Raw genomic sequence first — 24,345 nt, forward strand, 5'->3', positions numbered from 1 at the left:
ACAACAGGGCGCTTGCTAAGCACCATCTCAGCTGTTACATTGTTTAATTTGTTTCCATTTTGAAGTTATAGAAATAAAAAGACAAGAAAAGCTCATTTTTGATGTGCGTTAGCTGCATGGATCATCTTTACTCCTTCATAAAACAGAAAGAGAACCCCAAAACTTTGTTAGGAACCGTCATGTTTAACAGTATGCTCCAGCTGTAACACATCCTGTGTGTGTGTGTGTGTGTGTGTGTGTGTGTGTGTGTGTGTGTGTGTGTGTGTGTGTGTGTGTGTGTGTGTGTGTGTGTGTGTGTGTGTGTGTGTGTGTGTGTGTGTGTGTGTGTGTGTGTGTGTGTGTGTGTGTGTGTGTGTGTGTGTGTGTGTGTGTGTGTGTGTCTTTGTTGCACCGTCCTCAGGCTTTGCGGTGGCTCACTGCGTGCCACAGCACAGTCCCTCACCCCTCTCCTCCCCCTCGCCTCCCTCCAGTGGGAGTGGGAGCACAGGAAGGTGTGACTCTGTCACCGCAAGCACCATATCAGCGCAGAGCCCTACAGGTAGAACACGTGCACGCACACACGTGAACAGTATGTCATAGTTACTGTACAAATGTACACACATGTAAAGAAGCACATCCTGTACTAATACTATAGAGAACTGGAGCTTTTCTGTTAATCATACATTTTAGGAGAGTAAATCCTGCTGACAAGGTGAAAATAATTTATAACGGAGTAACATTCGGCAAACTGTCAGTGAGCTCTCACAAAATATATCCGCACTATAAAGAACACACACCTCCTTTTCGCATTTCGTATATCTGTGGTACATATATGTACACTGTAAATACACAAACCACGAAAACCACAGCAGTTCACAGCGTTGTACTACTATGACGCACACAGAGTGTGAACCTCTCTGTCACAGTGCCCTACGTATATACGTCGTCCATATGAGAATGTAAATAAACACACTGTTCTCCTCAGACGACCTGCTGAACTCGTTACAGGGCTACACTGGGCTTCAGTAGATTCCTGCTGCAGATACTTGAGGGTGGTGCACCAAGCAGTGTGAGAGCTTTCCTTAAAATGAAACGAAATTCATTTTCATGAAAGTGAGCTTTCTAAGCAGGAACAACAGAATTTACTTTGTAATTAGCTGCTAATTCCTGTATATCCTAAAATACTTTCCAAGTTGGACCACTTTCCAGGTGTTCTGTATGAAAGATGCCGTCTCAAGTATGACGCCATGCAACAAAGACTACAGTGGCTCACTTCATACTTAGAGAGCAACTATAAAATAGAAGAAAAAAGAAAAGTTACCAAGACAAACATGCTGGGGAGAGGTTGGCGCTGGAGTTTTCGGCAAGAAAAAATGAGTGCAATTGGTCAAAGGTCAACAGAGCCGAAAGAGAAAGTGAAGCTGAACAGAATAGCTGAGCACTGGGAGTGATGAGAGTGGCCTATGTTTTTTGGAATTTTACCATTTCATTTATTTAATTATATAGTTATGTGATTGAATTTTGTGCAGTTTGTTACAACTTTGCTAAGAAAGCTCATGAGTATGTTCCATATATGCTCAGATGCTCCAGTTGAAAACATACATCCACTTGAATGGCTTCAAAAAAGCTCTTTACAGAAATCTGTATTCTGCATTTTCACGTTCAAGAGAATTTTTTTTGTAAATAAACCCAAAATCTTGTGCCCCACTAGTAAGAAAGGTCTGGAGGATTTTACGTTAGTTCACATTTTGTCTTTCCCTCAATCTATAAAATAGCTTCTTTTCTTTTTCTTTTCAAAAACTGTGCCCTCATACTCTTACAGTGTAAGAAGGCTTGCGTTAGTAGTTTACAGATTAGTCCATAGTTACACTGTCACTGTATTAGATCTGTTTATTCTTTTATCACATTCCCGTGTGCTGTTTCCACCCTGTACCTTTGTCTTTCTGTGTCCTTTGTGCTCTATTGACAGACTTATAAAACAGGCTCAAGCTTATCAGAAGGGATCAGCTTCCTACCTCTGTACACTCTAAAAAATGAAAACAAATAGAGGCACTCTGTGAACACACGTGCTGTGATACTTTGCTGTCCATATTCCTGTTTCCTCACATGTATTGGCGGCACGTCTCTGTTGAAACCACATTAAGTTCTCTTGTTTGACACAAATCTTCACAGGTTCTGGGTTCCCATTGGCTGTGTATCATTCAGTATTGAAAGTTGTGTTCTGGGTAAAAGATCTTCTGAAGTTAGGAGAGAATTCCAGTTTATTTCAACCTGAGATATTTCCCATTAATGTGGATATTGTGGTTCTGTGGATAATGTTAGTTTTGCATTCTTCACTTCTGCTGGTGAGATTCAGGGGAATGAAAAGTGAAACAAGACTGCTTGTGAACAGTATTTACTGGCTGAGAGCAAATTAAAATAAATAGCCTGACACTTAGAGCCACATTAGCCACTTTAATAGGAAATACATCAGGATGAAATAAACCAGAATTCTCCTTTAAATGTTCTGCTTGGTTTGGAGATTTTACTTATTTGTTTCATTTCATTCCCACTTTAGTTGCATATGATGATCTGTCACTTTATATTTAATTAGAAGTTTGACTGTCCACCTCTTCAGAGCTTCTCTCTGAGACATAGAAAATTATTTTTCCTAATCTTTGTTGCAGAAAACAGAAAAAAAAAAAAAAAGCATATAACTTCAGGGTCCAGCTGCCTCACTCTCTCCTCTACCTTTCCCCAGATGATAGTACGTTTCTGGAGCACACCCCACCCTCGTCTTCGGGCGGAGAAGGTGAAGGAGGTGCTGGAGAAGTACCATTAGTGTCTTCTGCTCCCTCAACTCCAGTCCCAGCTCCGGCCCTGGCCCCGAGCCTCACCCCAGCCTCCCAGCCCACCATCTCCCTCCTCACCGACAGCAACGCTGACGCCCTGAGTGTGGAGTCGCTGACCCTGCTGCCTCCAGCCGACTCACCTCACCTGCACCCCTGCACCGGACACATCCTTTCGAGCAGCTCCCTCCAGAGACCGGACGCCTCCATCGCAGAGGAGCAGGAGGAAGAAGATGGCAGAGTAGAAGAAGAGGAGCTGAGAGACGAGGACGGCTCGCCCATGGATGAGACGGAAACGGACGCAACCGTAAAAGAAGAAACCACCGAGACGACCGAGTTGATCACACCTACTGATGAGGCTCCAGAGGGAGCAGAAGACGAAGTCGTGCCTCAAGAGGCCGATGGAAACGTGCCACAAGAAACAGACGACACGACAGCTGCAGAGTCTGTAGAGAAGTCAGAAGAAGCAGAGCTAGAGAATGAAACACCAGACTCACCGGAGCTGGATTAAGAAACACGCACACATTCAGATTCATGCACTTGTCTCCCTCACACACAGAGGACAGTAAAGTGTGATAGATAAACTATCCAGCCTGGCTGCAGAATATTTCCACGTAGTGTGTTATGTGAGTAGTCTAAGAGGCTTTCGGAGGCATCTCAGCATTTGTGTTTGCACATGAAGAAAGACTCTGAGAGAAGAGAGGAGGAAACAGGCACTGGTCGAACTCAAGCCGAGCTCAAAGCACATTTGGCTTTCTGTGCATTCAAGTGTGTCGGGTCGCGTTTTTAAGCCCGTGTGTGTCGAGGCACGCAACCAGCAACGTTTTTTACTCGTTCTAATCGATTGTGTATCAGCTCAAACACACACACACCAACACGCCACTGCTGTGAGCTGTTCAAATACTTTTCAAAGAACTATTTTTGTGTCTTATGTTCACACAGCAGAACTACTACTACTGTTAAGCAGTGGTGATCACTACTATGCTAAACAACACTCATGGTCTACATACAGCACACACAGTCAGTTGCACTTGCCTTGTCAGCCACTGCATGTCAGATCAGTTTCTGCCACTTTCAGCTTCTGTTGGGCAGGTGTGTGTGTGTGTTTCTTTCTTCACTTGCTTTAGTTCTCTTATTGTTCCACATATGAAGTAATCATCTAATTGTTTCCCGTTTACTTATCGGAAAGTTCATAAAAGAATCCACTGGATTGGTATTGAGGGAGAAGGTCTCAAACTGTAAACATTAGTTTGATGGTAACACGACGTCATAGCTCCCGCCTCATCTTTTTTTTTTTTTTTTTAAAGCTTCTAGCAAACATTCTGATCTTGGGATAGAACATGACGGCTTTTTGCCGGTTGAGGGAAGCTGAAGCAACGAGGTGCTTGAGTGGTTTGTGACAAAGCATTTTTTTAAAATATGCAACAGAAACTACAACAACTTTGACTTCAGTCAGGTGGCTTTTCTTCTTTATTCATCTGCCAGCACTTTTTCCTTCTGAGTGCAGAGTTTACGGCCTGCATTGATTAGATAGCAGCAATTTGTTCTCATTCACAGAACGAATCAACCATCGGCAGCATGACTAACAAAAGAAAGGATGTGAAAGCTATTAATGGAACGAATGCTGCTGAATGTGTGACGTAGTACTTACACATAATGGATAGTAGTGGTCGATTGATGCAGTGATTCATTCATTTGTTCTTTCAGTCTGTAGCTACACAGGTTGCTAACTAAGAATCTAAGTATCGTTTGATATATTTAGAAGAAATCGGTAAAAATGAATTCTGTGTGAGTTAAATTCAAAGAATTCTGCAGTATGTTCATAATGTTAGATGTTAAGATTTATAAGAAACCATTTGAAATTACATCTTCAGGTCTACGCATCACCAGAGCAACACTTGGGTTGAATGTATCTGCTGGGTGCCCCTGAGACGCTGACATAATGGCTCGGTTAAATGTAACACCCCACTAAGCATATTTTCTATAATATGATCAACTAGATGCCGAAAAAAACTTTTAAAAATAAAGGTTTCCCAAGAAAACAAATTCGAAGGTTAATTAATGCTGTAGTGCTTTGATTGTTTTGTCATCCCCCGGCTGTGTTTACAACCTGGAACTACTCAAATAACTCAAAAAAAAGATGGAAACATTTAGATTTCTTTCAGTTTTTCCAAAACCAGCTGCTGCTCCGAGGTCAGTGTCGAGGGGCAAACCTCTCCTTCTCCTCCTCCTTTAATCAGATGAATGAAGCTTTACTACTGCAATAAACTTAAGAGCTAACAATGAGGGGAGAGATGAATGTAATGGATGACTTATCTCTCCTAACAGCAGTGTTTGATCCATTTGAATGGGAGTGGCTTATTTTATCCTTAGTTCATGTCGTGATTTGTATGTTTTTGGAACAAAACACACCCGGTTTCCCATTTTGCTATCTCGGCTTCCTTTTAAAGTCTTTCTTTCCTGCTTATCTCCTGCCTTTGCTTTCCTGCTTACACTTCTTTCTTCTTCTTTCTGTGCCAATCATCACACAGCTGAAGTCTTAATGCTCAATCATTCTTATTTTTAACTCTGTATAGTCCTCAACAAGTTTATAAATGAGAAACTCAGAGCAATACTCCTTTTTCTTTTGAATCCGTCTCTTAATATTTCCATCTTGCTACTGTAAATAGCAACAGAATGATAGTGATGATCACTGACATGCTGAAGAGGCTCGGCACATTTTCTAGAGTTCCCTGCAAACGCCGGCGATCTCCGTGAAAACGTGCCACGACAAGCTTCCATTATTTAGTCTCTGATTGTAGTGTGTGTGTATGTAATATGTTTGTATGCTCTGTAAATGCTTTGAGCTTTTAAACCTGTAATTATTGTTAATGAACTGAAACAGAGGAATAAATAAATAAAGAACTGCAATAAATTATTCTACTTAACAACAGTGGCCTCACAGCATGGACCTTCTTATTGTCTTTGCAGGTACGGTGTGAAGGGACTGTGCTCCGTGTGTCTGTTGCAAATGTTGGCTTTTTTTCCTTTCTTCAGAGAATCACTGTCTGATAGTAACAGTGGAGGAAATTCTCCTCAGTTTGCACAGAAAAACCACCAAGTGTATTAAAAGAACTGACAATCCTAGGAACTCTAACACCCTTGTAGACTGCAAAAGTAAGTGTGAAGGTTTCCACTAAGGTCTGACATGTGTTTCACAGCCATGAATGTGGATTAGCAAGGCCGATGTTGGTTTAGTTTGATCTAATTTCTGTAATTTCTTTAGAATCTCTTTTAAACTGTATTGTCTTGAAGTTTTAGGTGGCTATAAAATCGATCGGTGATGAAACAAGCCACATCATCAAGATGTGTCTGCTATTTCTGTGAAGGGAAACTGAGCTACTTTCTTCTCCACAATTCTACAACCACGTTAACGTGTGTTTGAAACCAGCAAAAAAAAAAAAAAACCTTTATCTGACTCGCATGCATGTATGTGTTAAAGATCCTGTTTGAGGATTATGACGTTGCCTTTAACATTTCTGCCTCTGTGTTTTGCTCCTGCAGCGGTTGTAGGAGCCCCCAGCCTGCTTGCGGTCTATACGTGTCACTTATCGCGGTTCCTCTCTTCAGGGAAGTCAACTGGTGTGTGCGTAAACGTGAATTGGTTCCTGGTACTGCAGCGATACTGTGTGTGTGTTTTCTATGTACTAAACCACAGTCACGGCATTATCGAAGTTCAGATGTCAGACAGATTTGAAGATTTCTTCTTGCAAATGTGTTTGCCAGCGTTGGTGTTGAGTTTTATAATCTGCGATGAGTTTCTTAAAACTAGATGATGTTCCACATGAGCTGGCTGATCAGACATTAACAACTGACATCTGTATAATTGCTTGTTTTGTCACCAATACTTGATATTGCAATTGAGATTACTTTCAAGAACAGAATAAATTTCACATTTTGGCATGTCTGGGACTTTCCTGTACTTTAGAAATCTGTATAATATTCAGCACAATTATGACAGCCCTTTTTCCAGAGATGGGGTGAAAAGGGCATCCAGTCTGTGGGATCCTCAGAGTGTTTCTGCTGGTTTCCTCAGACCCTGAACTTCCATTCACATGGATTGTGAGTGTATACTGTCCAGGATGTGAGTCAGCATCTCCAAGCCCCAGGCCTGAAACCAGTGGATTGCTCCTTCTGGGTTAGGAGTGAACGATTTACTATCTCACAGTCTTGTTAAAGTTGGTTGTGAAGACGGAACACAAAAAGTGAAGAGGGAGCTGAATTTTCAATTTCAGTCGATCTGCGCTCACTGACCACTTTATTAGGAACACCTTGCTAGTAAAAGGTTGGACCTCCTTTGTCTTCAGAACTTCCTCAGTTCGTCGTGCCATACATTCAACAATGTGCTGGAAATGTTCGTCAGAGGTTTTGGTCAATACTGACATGATGGCATCACACAGTTGCGGCAGATTTATCAACTGCATGTTTATGATGCCAATCTCCCGTTCTCCTGTAGGTCAGGTTATTGGATTGAGTTCTGGTGACTGTGGAGGCCATTGGAGTACAGTGAACTCATTGCCATGTTCAAGAAACCAGTTTGAGAAGATCTGAGCTTTGTGACATGGTGCATTATCCTGCTGGAAGTAACCAACAGATGATGGGTACACTGTGGTCATGAAGGGAGGGAGATGGTTTGCAACAATATTCAGGTAGGCTGAGGTGTTTAAACCTTCTCAGTTGGTACTAAGGGGCTCAAAGAGTGCCAAGAAAACATTTCCCACACCATTACACCACCAGCAACCTGAGCCGTTCATACAAAGCAGGATGGATCCGTGCTTTCTTGTTGTTTTTGCCAAATTCTGATCATCTGAATATCACAGCTGAAATCGAGACTCATCCGACCAGGGAATGTTTGTCCAAACTTCTATTGTCCAGTTTTGGTGAGCCTGTGTGACCTGGTGTGGTCTTCTGCTGCTGTAGCCCATCTTCTTGAAGGTTGGGTGTGTTGTTCAGAGATGGTATTCTGCATTCCTTGGTTGTAATGAGTGGTTATTTGAGTTATTGTTGCCTATCATCTCCAATCAATCTGCCCATTCTGACCTCTCACATCAACATTTTCATCCACACAACTGCCCCTCACTGAACATTTTCTCTTTTTCACACCATTCTCTGTAAACCCTAGAGATGGTGCATGAAAATCCCAGTAGATCAGCAGTTTATGAAATACTCAGACCAGCCGGTCTGGCACCAAAAACCATGCCACATTCAGAGTCACTTAAATCCCCTTTCATCCCCATTCTGATGCTAGCTTTTAATGTCTTGACCACGTCTACATGCTTACATGCATTGAGTTGCAGCCATGTGATTGGCTGAGTAGCTATTCCTGTAAAGAAGTACCTAATAAAGTGGCCAGTGAGTGTATGTCCTATTGACATGACCTCCAAATAATGACTGAAAGAATAAGGTGTCGGATACAAGTTGCCAAAGTTGGTTCCCTCAGTACGGTGGCTGGTTCAGCACTAGAGATGAGCAGGAAGGAAGACATCCAGAGAGAGTAGAGTCCCTGCTGCTTCAGTTTGACAAGATTCAGCTGAGGTGGTTCAGATGCCTCCTGGATCCTTATCGGAGGTTTTTTACACCCAACAGGGTGAAGATCATTTCTAGGATTTGTCTATCTCAGCTGACCTGGGAACACTTTGGGATTCTTCAGGTGCATGCAGAAAGCATTACTGGGAAGAGTTATCGTTGGAATGACCCTAACAAGACCCCAGACCAGCAGAAGAAAATGGATGGATGAATGGATGCACAATTAAAGCATATTCAGAGATCTCAGTACCAAAGTTTATACCAGCTGCCAGCAAATTGGCTTAGCTTAACACAAAGACAAGGAGAAATAACTGGATCATAGGTGTAGGTTTTGTCATCTCCAGGCACCCAGCACAGGCTCCAGGAACGTCACCATGAGCCCCAGCTTTTTTGCACAGGTTAACCAAACACGATTTTACACGTCAATTAGTGAACTTTAGAGGTGCTGGTAGGCAAATATTGTCACCCTAACATAGAATCAGTTTTCACAAAGCTTTTCTTTTGAGTCTTAATGGTTACAGTCACGAACTAACTGTAGGCTGTATAGAAAAACAAATTGAAATAATTCATTTTTTTACTTATTCATTTATGGGAATACATTTATGTGTTAAAATAGACATGTTTTCCAGTCAAAGGTTCATATGTCAAAGATGTATCTTTAAGTGATTTTAAATGCACCAGTTTTTTACTCTGAGGTCAATTACTAATCTTCCATGTACTGGTTAACGGACAAAGTCAGGCTTTTTGTAAATCACATCCTGTGTCTTCCTCTAAACATTCCTCTGTTCTTTCAGTGGGAAAAAGTCAAGAGGTCAAGGAAAGCTGTGAAGCAGAAATAAGGAGTGCTTGGGAAAAGATGACCACGGTGCTCAGAGAATCCGACTTGAGGAAGCAGTGAAGCACCCTTTCTTAGAATTTAGAGAATATGATCACCTCTGATTGTAACTTCCACTCAGATATGTACTTCTTGAGCATTGCCCTCACAATCTTGATTCTTCCTAAGCAAAGGAAACAGTTTAACTCTTCTCAGGAAGCAAATACAGTGATTGTATTTCTCTAGATGCTGCCTTAGTCTTCTGAGAAATGAACTGATGTACTGATCATCTCACAGTGGAAGTTGGGAAGACATGAAGACGTGATTCAGTCGCTACTGCATCCACACTGACCCTCCTTTTGGCAAGTCGGTGCCAAAACTCACTTTTCTTATCCGCTGTTTCTGCGTGGTTTCCAGAAACCTGTCGTCATCATGCTGAGCTATCTGAGATAGCTCACACACAGGATTTAAAAAGAAACAAAGGAAATAAATGACTAAACAGTATTCAGGGAACTGTTTCTTTATCTGTGAGATCTTAGTTTTGGTCTTCTTGTCCAAGATAAACTCTGAGCTAATTTTACAGAAGTGGTCTGTTCTTATAATGCCGTTAGCATCTCTTACATCTGGAGCCACTGAATAAAATCAAACCAAGGTCAAGACGCTGAAAACATTGAATGTCGAAAAGCACATGCCTATTTCGGTTTCTGACTTTGTCGTCAGCCTCATTGTGAGCAACCTTTTTTTGTATTCAGGTGTCAGTTTTCAATTTATTTCTGTAGAAGGGTGTCTGCGTCTGTCAATAAAGGACAGAAAAGTCCAAGTGGAGGATTCCACAGAAATCAGCTGATAAGTACGCAGTCGCAGAACACCTCACTTCACCTTTCGCTTCTCAAAATACTCGGGAATGTCCTGAAAACCGAGAGGGTATGAATGAAACTGCTACGTATGATTCACTCATCAGCCTCCCTCAGACCCACAAGAACACCCGCATAGACACACTTTGTGTTTAAATATCTTCTCTTAATGTCGAAGACTGATAATGTTGAGATGAATTAAGTCACAGTGTATATCACTGACTCATGTTCCACTGTGTGACTCTGTATGTTCCACCCCTGCTCGGCTTCTTCCTCATGCTGAGATAATTATATCCTCAAACTTGTCAGGCTTTACCTGAATCAAACTGTGAGTATTATACTCAGTATGACTCATCGTTGTGTGTTTGTTTGTGTGTGTGTGTCTTCATTGTCTAGACCCAAGAGAGTTTCAAAAAAATCCCCAGAAGATCACAAAGCCTGATGGTAAGGTTTGGTTTTCAGCGTTGGAGGTTTTGGTTATATATGAGGAAGGAATCGGAGGCGGCTTCAGGTTACAGCGTCAGATTAGAAAAATGAAATGTGCTCTGCATCATGTGAAAATTGACACATGCATCTCACAAATGTCACGAAACTGCAAAATTACACCAAATTGATGATGCTTTCTTGTCTGTCTCCATCTTGATTACAGTTCCCACACATTCGGATTTTGTCACACATGCTGTACTTTTTAGTACTGTCTTGTTTTATCAATATAAATGTCTGCATCAAGGAATTGCCTGCCCCTTAAAGCTCACTAAATAAAGCATCTATTTTACTCAATTCATACAAAAACCAAAGTATAAAGCAGCAGAGACTAAAGAAAGTAAGGGAGATGATCATGATGCACATCCTCAGCCGCTCAGTATGCTTTGTCTGCCAGGATTTGGGTAACTTACAATTAAAACTCTGGATTTTCATGACTTCAGTTGTGGTTCACATCTTAGCAAGAAAACACCTTGTTAACATATGTCGAACACCTGCCCTGGAACGAGTTGTGTTCCAGGTAACGCCAAATAATCAGTTCTCTTGAAAAATGGCACCAACATTCCTGGAAGCTCAAAATCGGACTGAAACACTGATGCCTTATTTTCTATGTACTGCCCTTATAAGATAAGTAAATCTACTTATCGGTTTAACTTTAGTTTCTTTTTTACTGTACTTGCTCTTTTCTTGCTCCTGAAACTACCATGGCTGCATTTTTTTAAGTTATTTTTTTTTTACCTTATATTATATAGGACAATGGAGAGACGGAGCCCTGAGACAGACTGGCGATCTGTCCAGGGTGTCCCCTGCCTTCGCCCGAGTCAGCTGAAATAGGCTCCAGCACCCCCCACAACCCTAGTGAGGATAAAGCGGTGTATAGAGGATGGATGGATGGAGAGACAGGGAACATAGGTAGGTCAGTGGGGGGACGACATGCAGTAAATGGCAGTGGGCTGGATTCAAACCCATGACTGCAGCATCCGGGACTATCAGGGATCTGTTTATGACTTGCCCGCTCAGGCAGCTGAGCTATCTGGGCACCCATCAAGACTGCATCTAAAAGAATAAAGCTAAAGTCGTCTTTTGTGTCTGTGGAATGAGACCTAATGTGAGATTACTTGATTCACCCTCCACTTTTCACCGCGATGTTTTATTTTTGTTACTTGATTTTTTTTATTCTTGACATAATTAGTCTTTTTGTGAACAGTGTCAAGGGACTTCATCTGTAATTTCATTATACAATCTCCTGACGCATGATGTACACTACCAGTCAAAAGTTTGGACACACCTTCTCATTTCATGTTTTTTCTTTACTTTCATGACTATTTACATTGTAGATTCTCACTGAAGGCATTAAAACTATGAATGAACACATATGGAATTATGAAGTCAACAAAAAAAAGTGTGTAATAAGTCAAAACATGTTCTATATTTTAGATTCTTCAAAATAGCCACACTTTGCTTTGATTACTGCTTTGCACACTCTTGGCCTTCTCTGGATGAGCTTTATGAGGTAGAACCTGAAATGGTTTTAATTTTACAGGTGTGCCTTTGCAAGGTTAATTAGTGGAATTTCTTGCCTTCTTAATGGAGTTGAAACCATCAGTTGTGTTGTGCAGAAGTCAGGCTGATACAGTTGACAGCCCTGTTTGACAACTGTTAAAATCCATATTATAGCAAGAACCAATCAGCTAAGTAAAGAAAAATGACAGTCCATCATTACTTTAAGAACTGAAGGTCAGTCAGTCCGGAAAATTGCAAAAGCATTGAATGTGTGCAAGTGCAGTCACAAAAACCATCAATTGCTCCATCAAAACTAACTCACATGAGGACCACCCCAGGAAAGGAAGACCAAGAGTCCCCTCTGCTTATGAGGAGAAGTTCATCCGAGTCACCAGCCTCAGAAATGGCAAATTAGCAGCACCTCAGATCAGAGCCCAGATAAATGCCACACAGAGTTTAAGTAGCAGACGCATCTCTACCTCAACTGTTCAGAGCAGACTAACCAATCAGGCCTTTCTGGTCAAATAGCTGCTGAGAAACCACTACTAAGGAAAATCAACAAGCAGAAGAGATTTATTTGGGCCAAGAAACACCAGGAATGGACATTAGACCAGTGGAAATCTGTGCTTTGGTCTGATGAGTCCAAATTTGAAATCTTTGGTTTCACCCGCCGTGTCTTTGTACAGGTCAGAAAAAGTGAACGGATGGTCTCTATATGCATGGTTCCCACCATGAAGCATGGAGGAGGAGGTGTGATGGTGGGGGTGCTTTGCTGGTGACACTGTCAGGGATTTCTTCAAAATTGAAGGAACACTGAACCAGCATGGCTACCACAGCATCCTGCAGCGACATTCCATCCCATCCGCATTTAGTTGAACCATCATTTATTTTTTCAACAGAACAATGACCCCAAACACACTTCCAGGCTGTATAAGGACTATTTGACCAAGATGGTGAGTGTGGGAATGCTGCGTCCAACAACAAAATAAAATATAGAACATGTTTTGACTTATTACACACTTTTTTGTTTACTGCATAATTCCATATGTGTTCATTCATAGTTTTGATGCCTTTAGTGAGAATCTACAATGTAAATAGTCATGAAAATGAAGAAAAACCATTAAATGAGAAGGTGTGTCCAGACTTCTGACTGGTAGTGTACATACTGAATTGGACCTAGAAACTTGAATAAGAAACCTGCATCATGATATATCCATTAATTATTATGCATTCGCACAACTGCTCATGTTGGTTGAAGAATTTTAGATTTTTGTCAGAAAAAAGCAGCTCTAACCTTGATCAGTTGATCATCTGTTTCCAGCTAAGCCCCTTGGATGTGAACATGCTCATGTGACTGCTTTGCCGAACTGTGTTTGTTTGGTTTGATGAAGATAGATAATGAAAAGATATCCTGGGTGTGTTGAATCTGATTCATAGCAGAGGCCTCAAAACAATTAGCAAAGGATGGAATTTGATGTTGTTTTGGGGTGGGATCATGTACATTGTTGTCTTTGCTGCTTAACCATCATCAGTACATTATAGCTTCATGGCACACCTCCTACAACATGAAAAGAAAAACTGGATTTTGACAGGTTGCAAAGAAATTTTTCTTTGTCTTCATCCAAGATGGTTATAACCACAAATGTCAAAAGTAAAGTATGTTTGGTGGCATTATTACAGGACACTTCATTTTCTTCCTGTTTGTATAATATTGCATTAACAAAGCGTGTTCACACACACTGTGTGCACTAAAAAGCAGGAAGACCAGAGAGTGACGGTTAACCTGGCACAAGGCCGAATGACTGGAGTAACAAGAACAGCAAAAATAACAGTCACGCTGGTGCTATTCTTGTAAAGAGGCTGGGAAGCCTCGTCATTGTTGTTTGGCACCTACAGGACTAAACCTGGATTCTCTGCTTTAAACAAGCTAAACCAAACAACTTACACATCCTACACAGAGTCAGTGTTCAGTTTAGTCTGAAAGGTTACACCATATACTCGAGAACCTTCTGTCTTTTGTAAGAAGTGGCACTGCTTTGTGAATCCTTCAGCCAAAGTTCAAACGTGATGGAAAATTCTTGAGTGTCTGCCATAACCTTTAGTACCGATGAATGCTGAGATTCTGTGAAAAAAATGCAAAATAATTCTCTCTCCTTACTGTGTTTCATAGTAGTCAGACTTTTGTTTCTAATAAAGACATGAATAGGCTGAGGAGGAGTTTTCAGCTGGGCTCTGGTCCATTGTGACAGTAACAATGAATGACTGTGCACAACAAATCATTCAGATTAGGTTTACTCTCCTGAGGGCTGAACGAGAATGCGAGTTTTAGAAAGCCGGGCTTTCTTAGTGTAAGCCAGCTCAACAAAACCTAAAACCCCAGTCAGAGATAAGAACTATCACGAGAGTGATTACAAGCTTCCATTGATAACCACAGTTTTCTTGCACGCTCACAGAAAAGGATCGTGTTGCTCTTTTTTAAACACAAAATGGACCGACGTAGTAACACATAACAGTTTGTTAGAAATGGGAGTGATAAAGAATATAAAAATAGATCATGGCAAAATACTAATGTAAGTGAGAAAAGAGAGGATTGCTGGTACAAAATTATTATTTGTTTAATGTATTTATTTCAGTTTACTCTCAGTACAGCTGCACATGAGAGCTGATGGCACTAAGTTTATTTAGTTCAGACAAAATGCCATATTAAAGGATACCTAAAGATAACTTAAGTTTTAATGTTATTGATTGAATATTCTCTGCACTAGATACCGATTTTTAAATCCATTCCACTTATTTACATACATTTTATCTATGCGCGATGTAAAATAAGTTCATCAGTAAGAACTTGTGAACTAGATCTCCAACTCTGACCTTGATGTAGCATGTCTAACCACTAACCCAAAAAATTTCCCACTTCCTCTTGAGGAAATTTTAATCTGCATTGGCCCCTGTTTCTGGTAAGTCTGTGAGTAGCAATCCATTTACTACCAAAGTAACCTCACCCACTTGTCACTTTGCCCTACAGAGATGAATCACTGTGGCGACGATACTGTACACTGCCTTCCACGCTTCCTGTCAGTCTGTCTGTCCTATTGTGACGGGGCGCAGACAAAGTATGAGGGTGTGTTTTTGTCCTTCCCAGTCGCTCCACCCACTGCATAAAAAACACTCCTACAGCTCATAAAGCACGAGGAACAGAAATACCACACTCAAGAACCAATCAAATAAATATCAAGAGGCAAGAAAGTAAGTTTAAACACATTTTTATTAAAATAGAATAGTCAAAAAATAAAAAATACAGTTTGTCAGTCATGACAAACTGAATCAGATATCACATATTGTCTGCCTGGCAGAGACAGTTGAACTAGAGGTGAGATACCTCTAAATACAGTACAATTAGATATCAGACTTCACAGCTCATGACATGTTAGAGCCTTCAGTGCGGACAGACATTCATGTTTGATGTAAACATTCCACAATATTAGAGTATTTCAGTTTTGCTACAAAAATAAATCTCCCTGGTCTGTGGTGGTTTGAGCCGTACTCTCCACCACGATTCCATGTATCTAAAAGTCCATCCTACGGGCCCAACAGTTTCCAGAGGAACCGTCTCAGTTGACCCGGTCAGTTCTTTTATTTCTGTAAAAGCTCTATTGTGTCTGTAGTTCACTCTTAATGCAGCCAACTTCTTATATTTCCTCAAGATTTCTTTTGTCCATGTGCAAGTGGGGGTTGAGTCTCTTGAGGTAATGTATGTTGTTATATCATCCAACAACCCTGTCCAGCTGGAGACTGCTGGTGTATAACTGTGGTGACAATGTCTCATCAGAAACTGTTTCAGCTCAAAGGTTGATTTTATCTGTAACCACGGTGACGCAGACTCCCAAACATGATGGACAGGCTTTACCAACCCCTCCAGTTCACAGTTACTTGGTAAAAGCTGCCTTCCTGTCATTAAAATCAATACTGTCAGGATTTTATAAGGCAAGATGGTCACAGTTTGTAAGGGAATTCCATCAGGAAACCTCGGACCACGTGTGTGAGTGGCAGCTCTGAAACCTGGTCCGCTCCTCCACACAGCTCCATGATGCGCCTCCTGCACATCTCCTGCAGCGTCGGCTCCCATTTCCTGTACGGGACGCTCAGGCTCTTCTTGGGAGAGTTGCTGTAATGCTCCAAGAGGGCAAAGAGCGTCGGGAAGGAGCGCTCGTTGCCCGCCAGTGAGAACTTTTGCCGCTTGTACTCGATGCGCACGCTGACCGGCCCGCTCTTGGCGTGGTAGGACAGCGTGAAGAAGACGTCCTTCTGTCGGCTGTCGCGGATGAGGAAGCTTCCCAGAGGAGCGTCCTTCAGCATGCGGTGGGCGTCCTCCACTCCCAGAGGACCCCAGTAGAAGCCGCAGCGCTCGAGCTTCGTCGCTGTGTCGGTGATGATCTTACAGTCCTCCTTGCTGGAGAAAGTCCGGAAGTGAGTCAGATACACGGACGGGACCGTTCTCGGGTTCGGGTTCGGGCTCGGACCGGCTTGACCCCGAAGCTGCTCCGACTCTGGACGAAGCGATGACGAGGAGGACAGAGAGGATGATGAAGACAAGGATGAGGATGAGGAGAAGGATGATGATGAGGATGAGGACGAGGACGAGGATGATGAGCTTGAAGAGTGCGTCTTGTCATGGCCTTCCACTGTGCTGTCGGCTACCATCCTACAGGGGAGAGAGGCCCCAAACCCTCTCCCATCTCTGACCACCACACTGACATCCTGAGAGACACAGAAGAAGAAGAATGGGTTATTATATTGAAACCAGTGCTGCTTTTACAACCACTTAAACAAGCATATTCCAGAACAAAAACTGTGGCAGCAAGTGTAACTATTTACAACCTTAAAAGTCTCGGACCATGTAAGACCTGTTGCTCCAAAAAGAAACTTCCCTGACTGTGTGTCTGTGTGGATTCTGAGTATAGTTTAGAAATGTATTACAGTTTCCACTAAGTTGTCTGATATGACTGGAATCTGCGGTTTAGGTGATGTCAGCCACAGACAGATTACTGTACACTGTCTAGCCGCACACACATCCAAAAGTTTACAGTGGTTTTAGCGGCATTTTCCTTTCAAAAGCTCCTCCTTCAGGACTCAAACATCAGGTTGAAATCAAACATTTTGAAAATCCAAAACAGATTATTGATGGAAATTGAAAATACTTTGAAATACTAAACTATCTACGTAAATGAATGAATGAATCAATTAAATAATAGAAGTTACACAAAGCAGCAGGCCTGCCCTGTGTGTGATTCATCTTTTTTCTTCTTTCTGGTTTGCTATGACTGATACAAAACCTGAGCTACAACCTGATCAAAGTCACACCGAATTCCAGGAAAGGGTAATGATTAACAAGAGATGACTCTCCTGCCATTTTTTTATTTTATTTTTTTAAAATCATAAGCCCCAGACAATCCTAATCACGTGTTCAAGGCATTTAGATGGATAAAATTAAAATTGTAGTTATAGTTCTAATTTTAAAATATGTTTAACATCACAAGACTGTTTAGAGTGCACAGCCTGATAAAAGTGAACCATTTCACACCTGGACAGTGGCCAAAGCAGTGAAAGAATGAAAACCTATTTGCTTTTTAAACCGGCTACACTGTAAAAAAAAACGAGAAATTTAAAAAAAAAAAAATCTTTAAGAAAAATAAATATGTAAGAAAAAAAGGTGAAAATCTAGCAACAAAGATGCCAGAAAATGTTAAAAATGTAAAATATTGACAATTACATGTGAAATACTAATACTTTTTACCAAATCAACAGTGAAATTGTAATTTTAGGTTCATATATTGTTAAAAAAAATGTTAATGATGTGGAGATGAGGTTAAATTTATGTTATTATAAATTATTATTATTATTATTGTTATTATCATCATCATTATGATCATCATCATTTAAGTTTTCATCATCATCATTTAAGTTTATTTCAAACCACTTGAAAATACTTGCAAATATTTGTAATGATACTGTTAGCTGATTTAAATGCATTTCTTTTAAAATGTAGTTTTATGGTCGAGCATTGTAAAAGCACTAATTAATTTTTGTTTTATTGTGGAGATGACAACAGTTTTGTCCTTTTTTGAGTCAACATGTAAACAATTACTGTTGGTTTACTAGTTATCATCTGTTATTTAACAAAACAGACAGAATATCATTACAAAGCAGACTTTTTTTACAGTGTGCTAAAGCTCTGCGAAACGTGAGCTCGGATTACAGCTTAGCATCAGAAATAATAATGATAAAATAAACATCCACGATTGAAGAACAGTCCAGCAGTAAAGTAGGAGTCAGGTTTGAAAAGAATCTCACCGTTTTGTTCTAACAACGGCGGCGTTTGTTTGTAAATCCCACTGTGCAAAACGCAGCGAAGACTACCAGTGGCTCTCCTGCAGCAGCTAATCCGAGGAGCGACGCAGTCTGCCGGGGTAGAGGAGCATGAGAAAGCCCGGGGGTAACCTGGTTCTTCTAAACCCGCTGGCTGTGACTTCCAGCTGTCAGATCGTCAGTGTGTGAGGAGATAAACACCTCTCTGGCTTCATTTATATGCACAGTCGTTTCAGAAGGTGGAGCGAGCCGTTTCCATGAAATGAAAGTGAAACTGAGCGCAGTTAAAGAAAACCGCAAACCCACATGACTGCGTTTACAGAAAGACAGGTGACAGGATTCGAGTAATGATAGCATTTATTGAATGCTCTGCTTGGTTTAACTTCCCGAACTTCTTTCGTATGGTGGAGACTGTTCAGTAGATTTATTGAATATATTATGACACATGAATGCAAAAACACGATGTACTTGATGTAACCCTGCACTTAGCAGTTTACATCAGATATGAAATTTTAACATTAGATTTTGCAAAGATGAAACTTCTGATTAGAGTGTGTGTGTCCCCCCCTACATAATGATAATTGTTAGGATAATGATCTTCTTTTTCATCATGTCAAAACTCTGTGGTGGCAAAACACGCATTTCTAATCAAGTCCTGTAGAGGATCTTTCAGTTGTTATTATTAAATTATCCCTTAAGAACCCAGACCCATTTTTCCTTACAGGACTTAATGAGTTAAGGTCAGACATAAAGCTTTACAAGGAAGAGACGGGGGCACTCAAAGTGCTTGTTACACTGGTGTCACCATGGGTTCTTATTGGTTAAATATAAATGTGTATTTTCCAAAAAGCAGTAGTGAGAAAATCAGTTGCGAATCACACCAGTTCTCCTGCTGCACTTCTTCCTTGTTGTCAATAATAGGCGCTTCTGCAGAAAAGGCATGACACGGCTTTCACATTTAAGGGTGATTCATCTCTTCATCTAAGAAATACTCATATTGAGACATACTAACAGTCATTTCGCTATTTTGGAACTTAGAACTTTCAGAACTCGATTTCTTTGAAGCCACACTGAGGCTTTTTTAAAAATCGTGATCCCTACTTTGTAAAAATATTAATAATATCAATTTGACAATATGTAGCATTAATGGCATTCAGATTGCATGTCATAGTGTCGTTCATAGCTGTGGTTGCTGTTTTGCACGACTTATCAGCAACAACATTACCCAGTCAGACTCTGAGGCCACTTAGTTTCCACCAACTGCCAACTGTTTCACAGTGAGTCCTATCAGTCTGCAGTCATGAAGTCTGGGCTATTTTGATGATTTCTAATTATATCATCCAAATGACAGGAGACAAACAAAATAAGAAATGTTGGATTGTTTTTTTCTAACTAAATTCCACTTTAACTTTATTCAAAGGGCATGCGTGGTACTTTCTTTCCATGTGATGTGAAACTGAGTTGGCTTGTGAAGCGAAACCCACTTCTGAGGAATCTGACTGAATTTAATCGAATCAAGGACTGAGTAGGACTCTTTCCAGACTTCTTCTCGCTGCAGTATTTGGATGTTGGGTATATGCAGCTGCTTGCAATGCAGCTGTACCGCATTTTGGCAGATGTTTGTGCATGACATCATCAGTGATTTGATTCACTGATCCGCCATGCGGCTGTACAATAGACTGTAAAATGACATCGCAAAGTGTACCATGAGCTCATCTGTACAGTATATGTTTGCACATTCAAACTTTACAAGCTTATGTTATGACAAAGTGGCATAAAGAAGCACAAAGTTCTGCATAAAAGCTCCCCTTCTGCAGTTTTTGATTCAGCTTTTTGCCTCCACACATGAAAACATCGTCTTGCCCTAAAACAAACTCATATTTGTGGCATCATTCTGGCTTACACAATTGGAGAAGTGTGTGTTTTTTCTTTCTTCCTACTGTAGTCCCAGTTTTACAAGATAGAGAATGAAAGACTGCTGCTGGCAACTGTGGCTGCAGAGTCTCATGTTTCAAACCCAAAATGGTAATAGAGTCAGGCTGCAGAAGAGCCTAAACCGAAAGTTAAGGAAAGACTCGGGGTCAGCAGGGATTGTATATAAAGACAAAGACAGGCAGCAGTGGAGATTCTTACTATAAAAAAGCTGTGTGAGGTCATGTTGTCTTTATGTCATGGTAAGTTTCAGTTTAACAGCACTACTCTTCGTCAACTAGAACTCAAACTAGCATAGTAGTTCCATTATGCATATCTAATGGCTCTAATTAAATCCACTCTGTAGGCTTAAATTAAACTCACGGGCTTTAGCTGCATCGTGTATCACTCATCTGTGTTTGCTCCACAGCAGAAAACAGCAAAAAGCACGAGTAACATGCATACATATTTCAATTTCCACAATTCAAGGCATCACCAACAGCATCTGCTTTGTTTTTTCGGTTGTCAGCGTGAAACAGTGTCGCTGCAAAGTTTCTAACGCTTCCCTGGGTAAATAAATACTTTGCTTATAAGTTGTGTGTTTTGTGGATGATAACTGATGATGCTAAGAAGCAGGATCAAATCTATTTTTATTGTTACTGGGTTCATAAGCGTAATGATTGCAATGCAAAAATAGAGCATGCAGTAGGATCCCTGCAGACTGACCCAAATAAAGAAACAGAAAGACAGAGTGCAGGGAGTGGAGGAGCGCTGCTTGGCTGCTCTTTTGGCTCTCCTCTGTGTAGTTAAGATAATAATTGGCTAAAGAATCAAGCATAATCAGAAACACACTCTGATTGTAGCGATGGATGCAAGCCTCAGCAGGCTCTGCTTGTGTGTCTGTCTTAAATTTCCCGTATGTGCTGCAGATGTAAATCACAGACTTCTCTTTCTTTTTGCAACACTGTTTTGAAACAGTGTACCCATGCAAACATGTGACTTGCATGTAGCTTAATGTGCACGCAATGTTTGTTTGTGTGCGTGCATGTTCCATAAGTTTCATTTCAGCGAAACAGTGAAAGAAGCAAGAGATTGAGACACAGCTGACTTGTCAGAGTGTCTGTGGGTCTAATCACAGATCCTTGTAGACTGTTGTGAATGCATTTGCATGTAGGAATGCAGACAGAAGAGGCATTCATTGCATGGTTTATTTCCAAGTAAATTCTGGGATCAATTTCATTTCCTGAAAGTTGTGTTGGATTTAAATCTAATTGCTAAAGCGTGTTGTTTTTCTCTTTACTCCTGCAGGAGAGTTTGCAGGCTTCAATGACAGATAGCAGCTGGATGAAAAATGCAGCGTAGGGAAAACCTATTTTACTCCCTCGAGTTGTGCAAGAGCCATATGCAGTAGAATAGTAGTTTTGTTGGAGTCTGTCTTTTCGCATGCACATCCAAGGACATCAGCAGATGAACCTAAACAAGTCGCAGCACATGCACTCCGGAGATTTTCACTTGAGATCTGGAGAGATATTAGTAACTATTGAACTTTCAGTGCATCGACTTGTCCTGCATACCAACAGTTTACAGCAATCAAAAGGTCAGGTAGTTTTTTCACATAGTTTCAGGTGTCATTGGTTTGAACAGCAGACAGGAGATCATTAACAGACTCCGTGCATCTTTGTGGGTGTGTCGTCTCTGTGGCTTTGTGTCAGGAAAAATGAAACTTTTGTATTCCTGTGGCTCATTGTTGCTTCCAGCCTCATTCCACCCATCTACAAAGAAAAATCTGCACTTCTTTGTGTGCAACATACCTCAAAGGTTTAGAATTATCTTTGTCTTTTTCTTGTTCTTTGACTGCAGTAATCATTTCCACATTTTCAGTTGTGTTGCTGTGCATTGTTATTTAACATTCATGTTGTACAACTGTTCTTTCTCTGCTATGTTTAATACTGTCTGAGACTGTGATACGATGGCTATTTTTCCCGATTGTGCTATCAGCATTAAATATTTGTCCACTTTCAGCCTCCTATCTTGCATAACTATATTTGCATGTGATTTTTCCATGCAGTTTTGCTGCTATTGCTTTTGTTTTGTTTTACAACATTCACCCAGTTCTTCTTTGTTAAACTGCTCTAGCTCTGTCATGCTGGAACAGGATTGTGAGTGCACAGCCCTTTTCAGGTCCAGCTATGAACTCATCATTTGATTGAGGTCTGGGCTCCGACTCAGGCATTCGAGAACATTTACCTTGTTGTCTTTAAACCATTTCTGTGCAACTTTGGCTGTATGTTTGCTTGAAAAAGGCACAGAACTCCTGCAGACTGCATCAGGTTGTTCTACAGCATTCATTTTACCCTCTACCTCTACAAGCCTTCCAGGGCCTGCTGCTTAGAAGCATCCCCACATCACAATGATGCCACGGCCATACATCACAGTTAGGAATGATGTGCATTGTGTTCATTAAACATAGTGTTTAGCCTGATTGCTAAAAAGTTCAATGTTGGTATCATCAGAGAGGATTTTTTTTCCATTTGACTGAAGCATAGGTAGAAGAATGGGGAATGACATGCAGTAAATTGCCATAAGCTGGACTCAAACCCATAACCGCTGCGTCGGGGACTATCTTGCAGTGGCGGTTTTTCACGGAGGCCAAGGGAAGCCTGGCTTCCCCAAAAAATATGCAAGAAAGAAAAAATATAAATAATCTTCACCACTATGTATTTTATGTTTTATATTTTTGTCATTCCTTGTTGTCAAAACACTACATCAGGCATTTCTGCTTTGTGAGGAGCAAAACAGCGCCCCTCTTGTCAAGCTCTTTTTGTGCATTACACTACGTCTCTGATGCCCTCTGCGCTGTCTGTCTGTTCAGAGGCCAGCTTCGCCTTGCCTCCCTTAGAGAAAAAAACAGCCCGTATTAGCCAATCAGATTGAAGCAAGGCTCATCGCTTAATGGTCGATGCATCATTAAAAAAAACATAAGGGAGGCCAGATCAAATCTGGCTTCCAACCAATCACAAACTGTGATGAACAATACCCACACTAATGCAGCTGTCCCATCCGGCGCCAGCAAGCCCACACAGCAAGTATAGCCGTCAAGCTAGCCAGAGAATAGGTGGTGACAGGGACCTTGAGTTTCTTGTAAAAAATGACTTCACAAAACTTCCTTTTGAAGTTCAACTACAAGTCAAAAGGGACGGTAGGCCAACTCCAAAGCTCAATCTAACTAAGTGTAGAGCTAATGGAAAAGCTCGCTCTTTTTGTGAAGCTAACTATGCCAGAAACGAGTGGCTAACGGGAAGTGCCAAGCTTAACCGGCTTTTCTGCTGGCCATGTCTCCTATTTGACCGGTCTACCGGCTCCCTGAACAACCCCTGGAGCACTTAACCTCTTTTTTTTCACTGAAATGAATGAGAAGTCGGTAGAATAAAGGTACTGTAACAGTAGGCTGATTTGTTCACATGAAAATAACAGTTAAAACACCGAATCTAATTTGTTGTTCACACTGGCTTCCTCGGTAATTTTGATCACGGACCGCCACTGCTATCTTGAGGTCAACTCTGAGTCTGATGGTTCTGATGATGAACCAGATGGGGAAACTACAATTCGTATTCCTCCAAGCAAGACAGTCACATCAAAAAATAGTAAAATGCTATGGTTTTCTCCCCCAGAAATACGTCAGGCAAAGGTGTCTGCAGAAAACATTGTAAAGACAGTGCCAGTGCCCACGAGGATGGCAGTGACTGGTGTGACAAGACATCAAGTCAGCTTTTGAGGTGGCCATGCTCAACTCAGTACAGAAAATGACTTGAAATGGACCATCTAGAAGGAAGGTGTGTTTTGGGGGAGAAGTTGAAGGTGCCAGATAAAATGCATTGAGGGTCCTCATCCTGACTGGGGTCGGTAAATCAAAGGAGGAATCAGTAGCCAATCTGGGGGATGCAGAGACAGGCAGGGCTATATACCATGTCACAATGTGTCTGGAGTGAAATCCTCATGACTCATTTGTCTTGATTTTAAGTCAACAGGTCAATTTGACCCT

At 41.1% G+C, this 24,345-nt stretch overlaps 2 protein-coding genes across 4 annotated transcripts in view; one reads left to right on the forward strand and one right to left on the reverse strand.

Annotated features, from left to right (window-relative positions):
* clec16a (C-type lectin domain containing 16A) overlaps positions 1-5,739 on the forward strand; it is a 51,355-nt gene extending 45,616 nt beyond the window's left edge. For all 3 annotated transcript variants that reach the window (XM_022214373.2, XM_051941081.1, XM_051941080.1), the window contains exons 22-23: positions 401-538; positions 2,720-5,739. In XM_022214373.2, coding sequence (XP_022070065.1) covers positions 401-538; positions 2,720-3,318 — 737 coding nt within the window. In that variant the 3' untranslated portion in view covers positions 3,319-5,739. The remainder of the gene's footprint in view (positions 1-400; positions 539-2,719) is intronic.
* Positions 5,740-15,273: 9,534 nt separating this feature from the next.
* socs1a (suppressor of cytokine signaling 1a) lies at positions 15,274-19,445 on the reverse strand. Its single transcript, XM_022214371.2, has 2 exons — positions 18,378-19,445; positions 15,274-16,784 (listed from the first exon to the last, which is right to left on the reverse strand). Exon 2 carries the CDS (start codon positions 16,725-16,727, stop codon positions 16,020-16,022), a length of 708 nt encoding a protein of 235 aa, XP_022070063.1. The 5' UTR covers positions 16,728-16,784; positions 18,378-19,445; the 3' UTR covers positions 15,274-16,019.
* Positions 19,446-24,345: the final 4,900 nt, after the last annotated feature.

The sequence above is a fragment of the Acanthochromis polyacanthus genome, chromosome 21, assembly GCF_021347895.1.
Source record: "Acanthochromis polyacanthus isolate Apoly-LR-REF ecotype Palm Island chromosome 21, KAUST_Apoly_ChrSc, whole genome shotgun sequence".
Taxonomy (NCBI): Eukaryota; Metazoa; Chordata; class Actinopteri; family Pomacentridae; genus Acanthochromis; species Acanthochromis polyacanthus.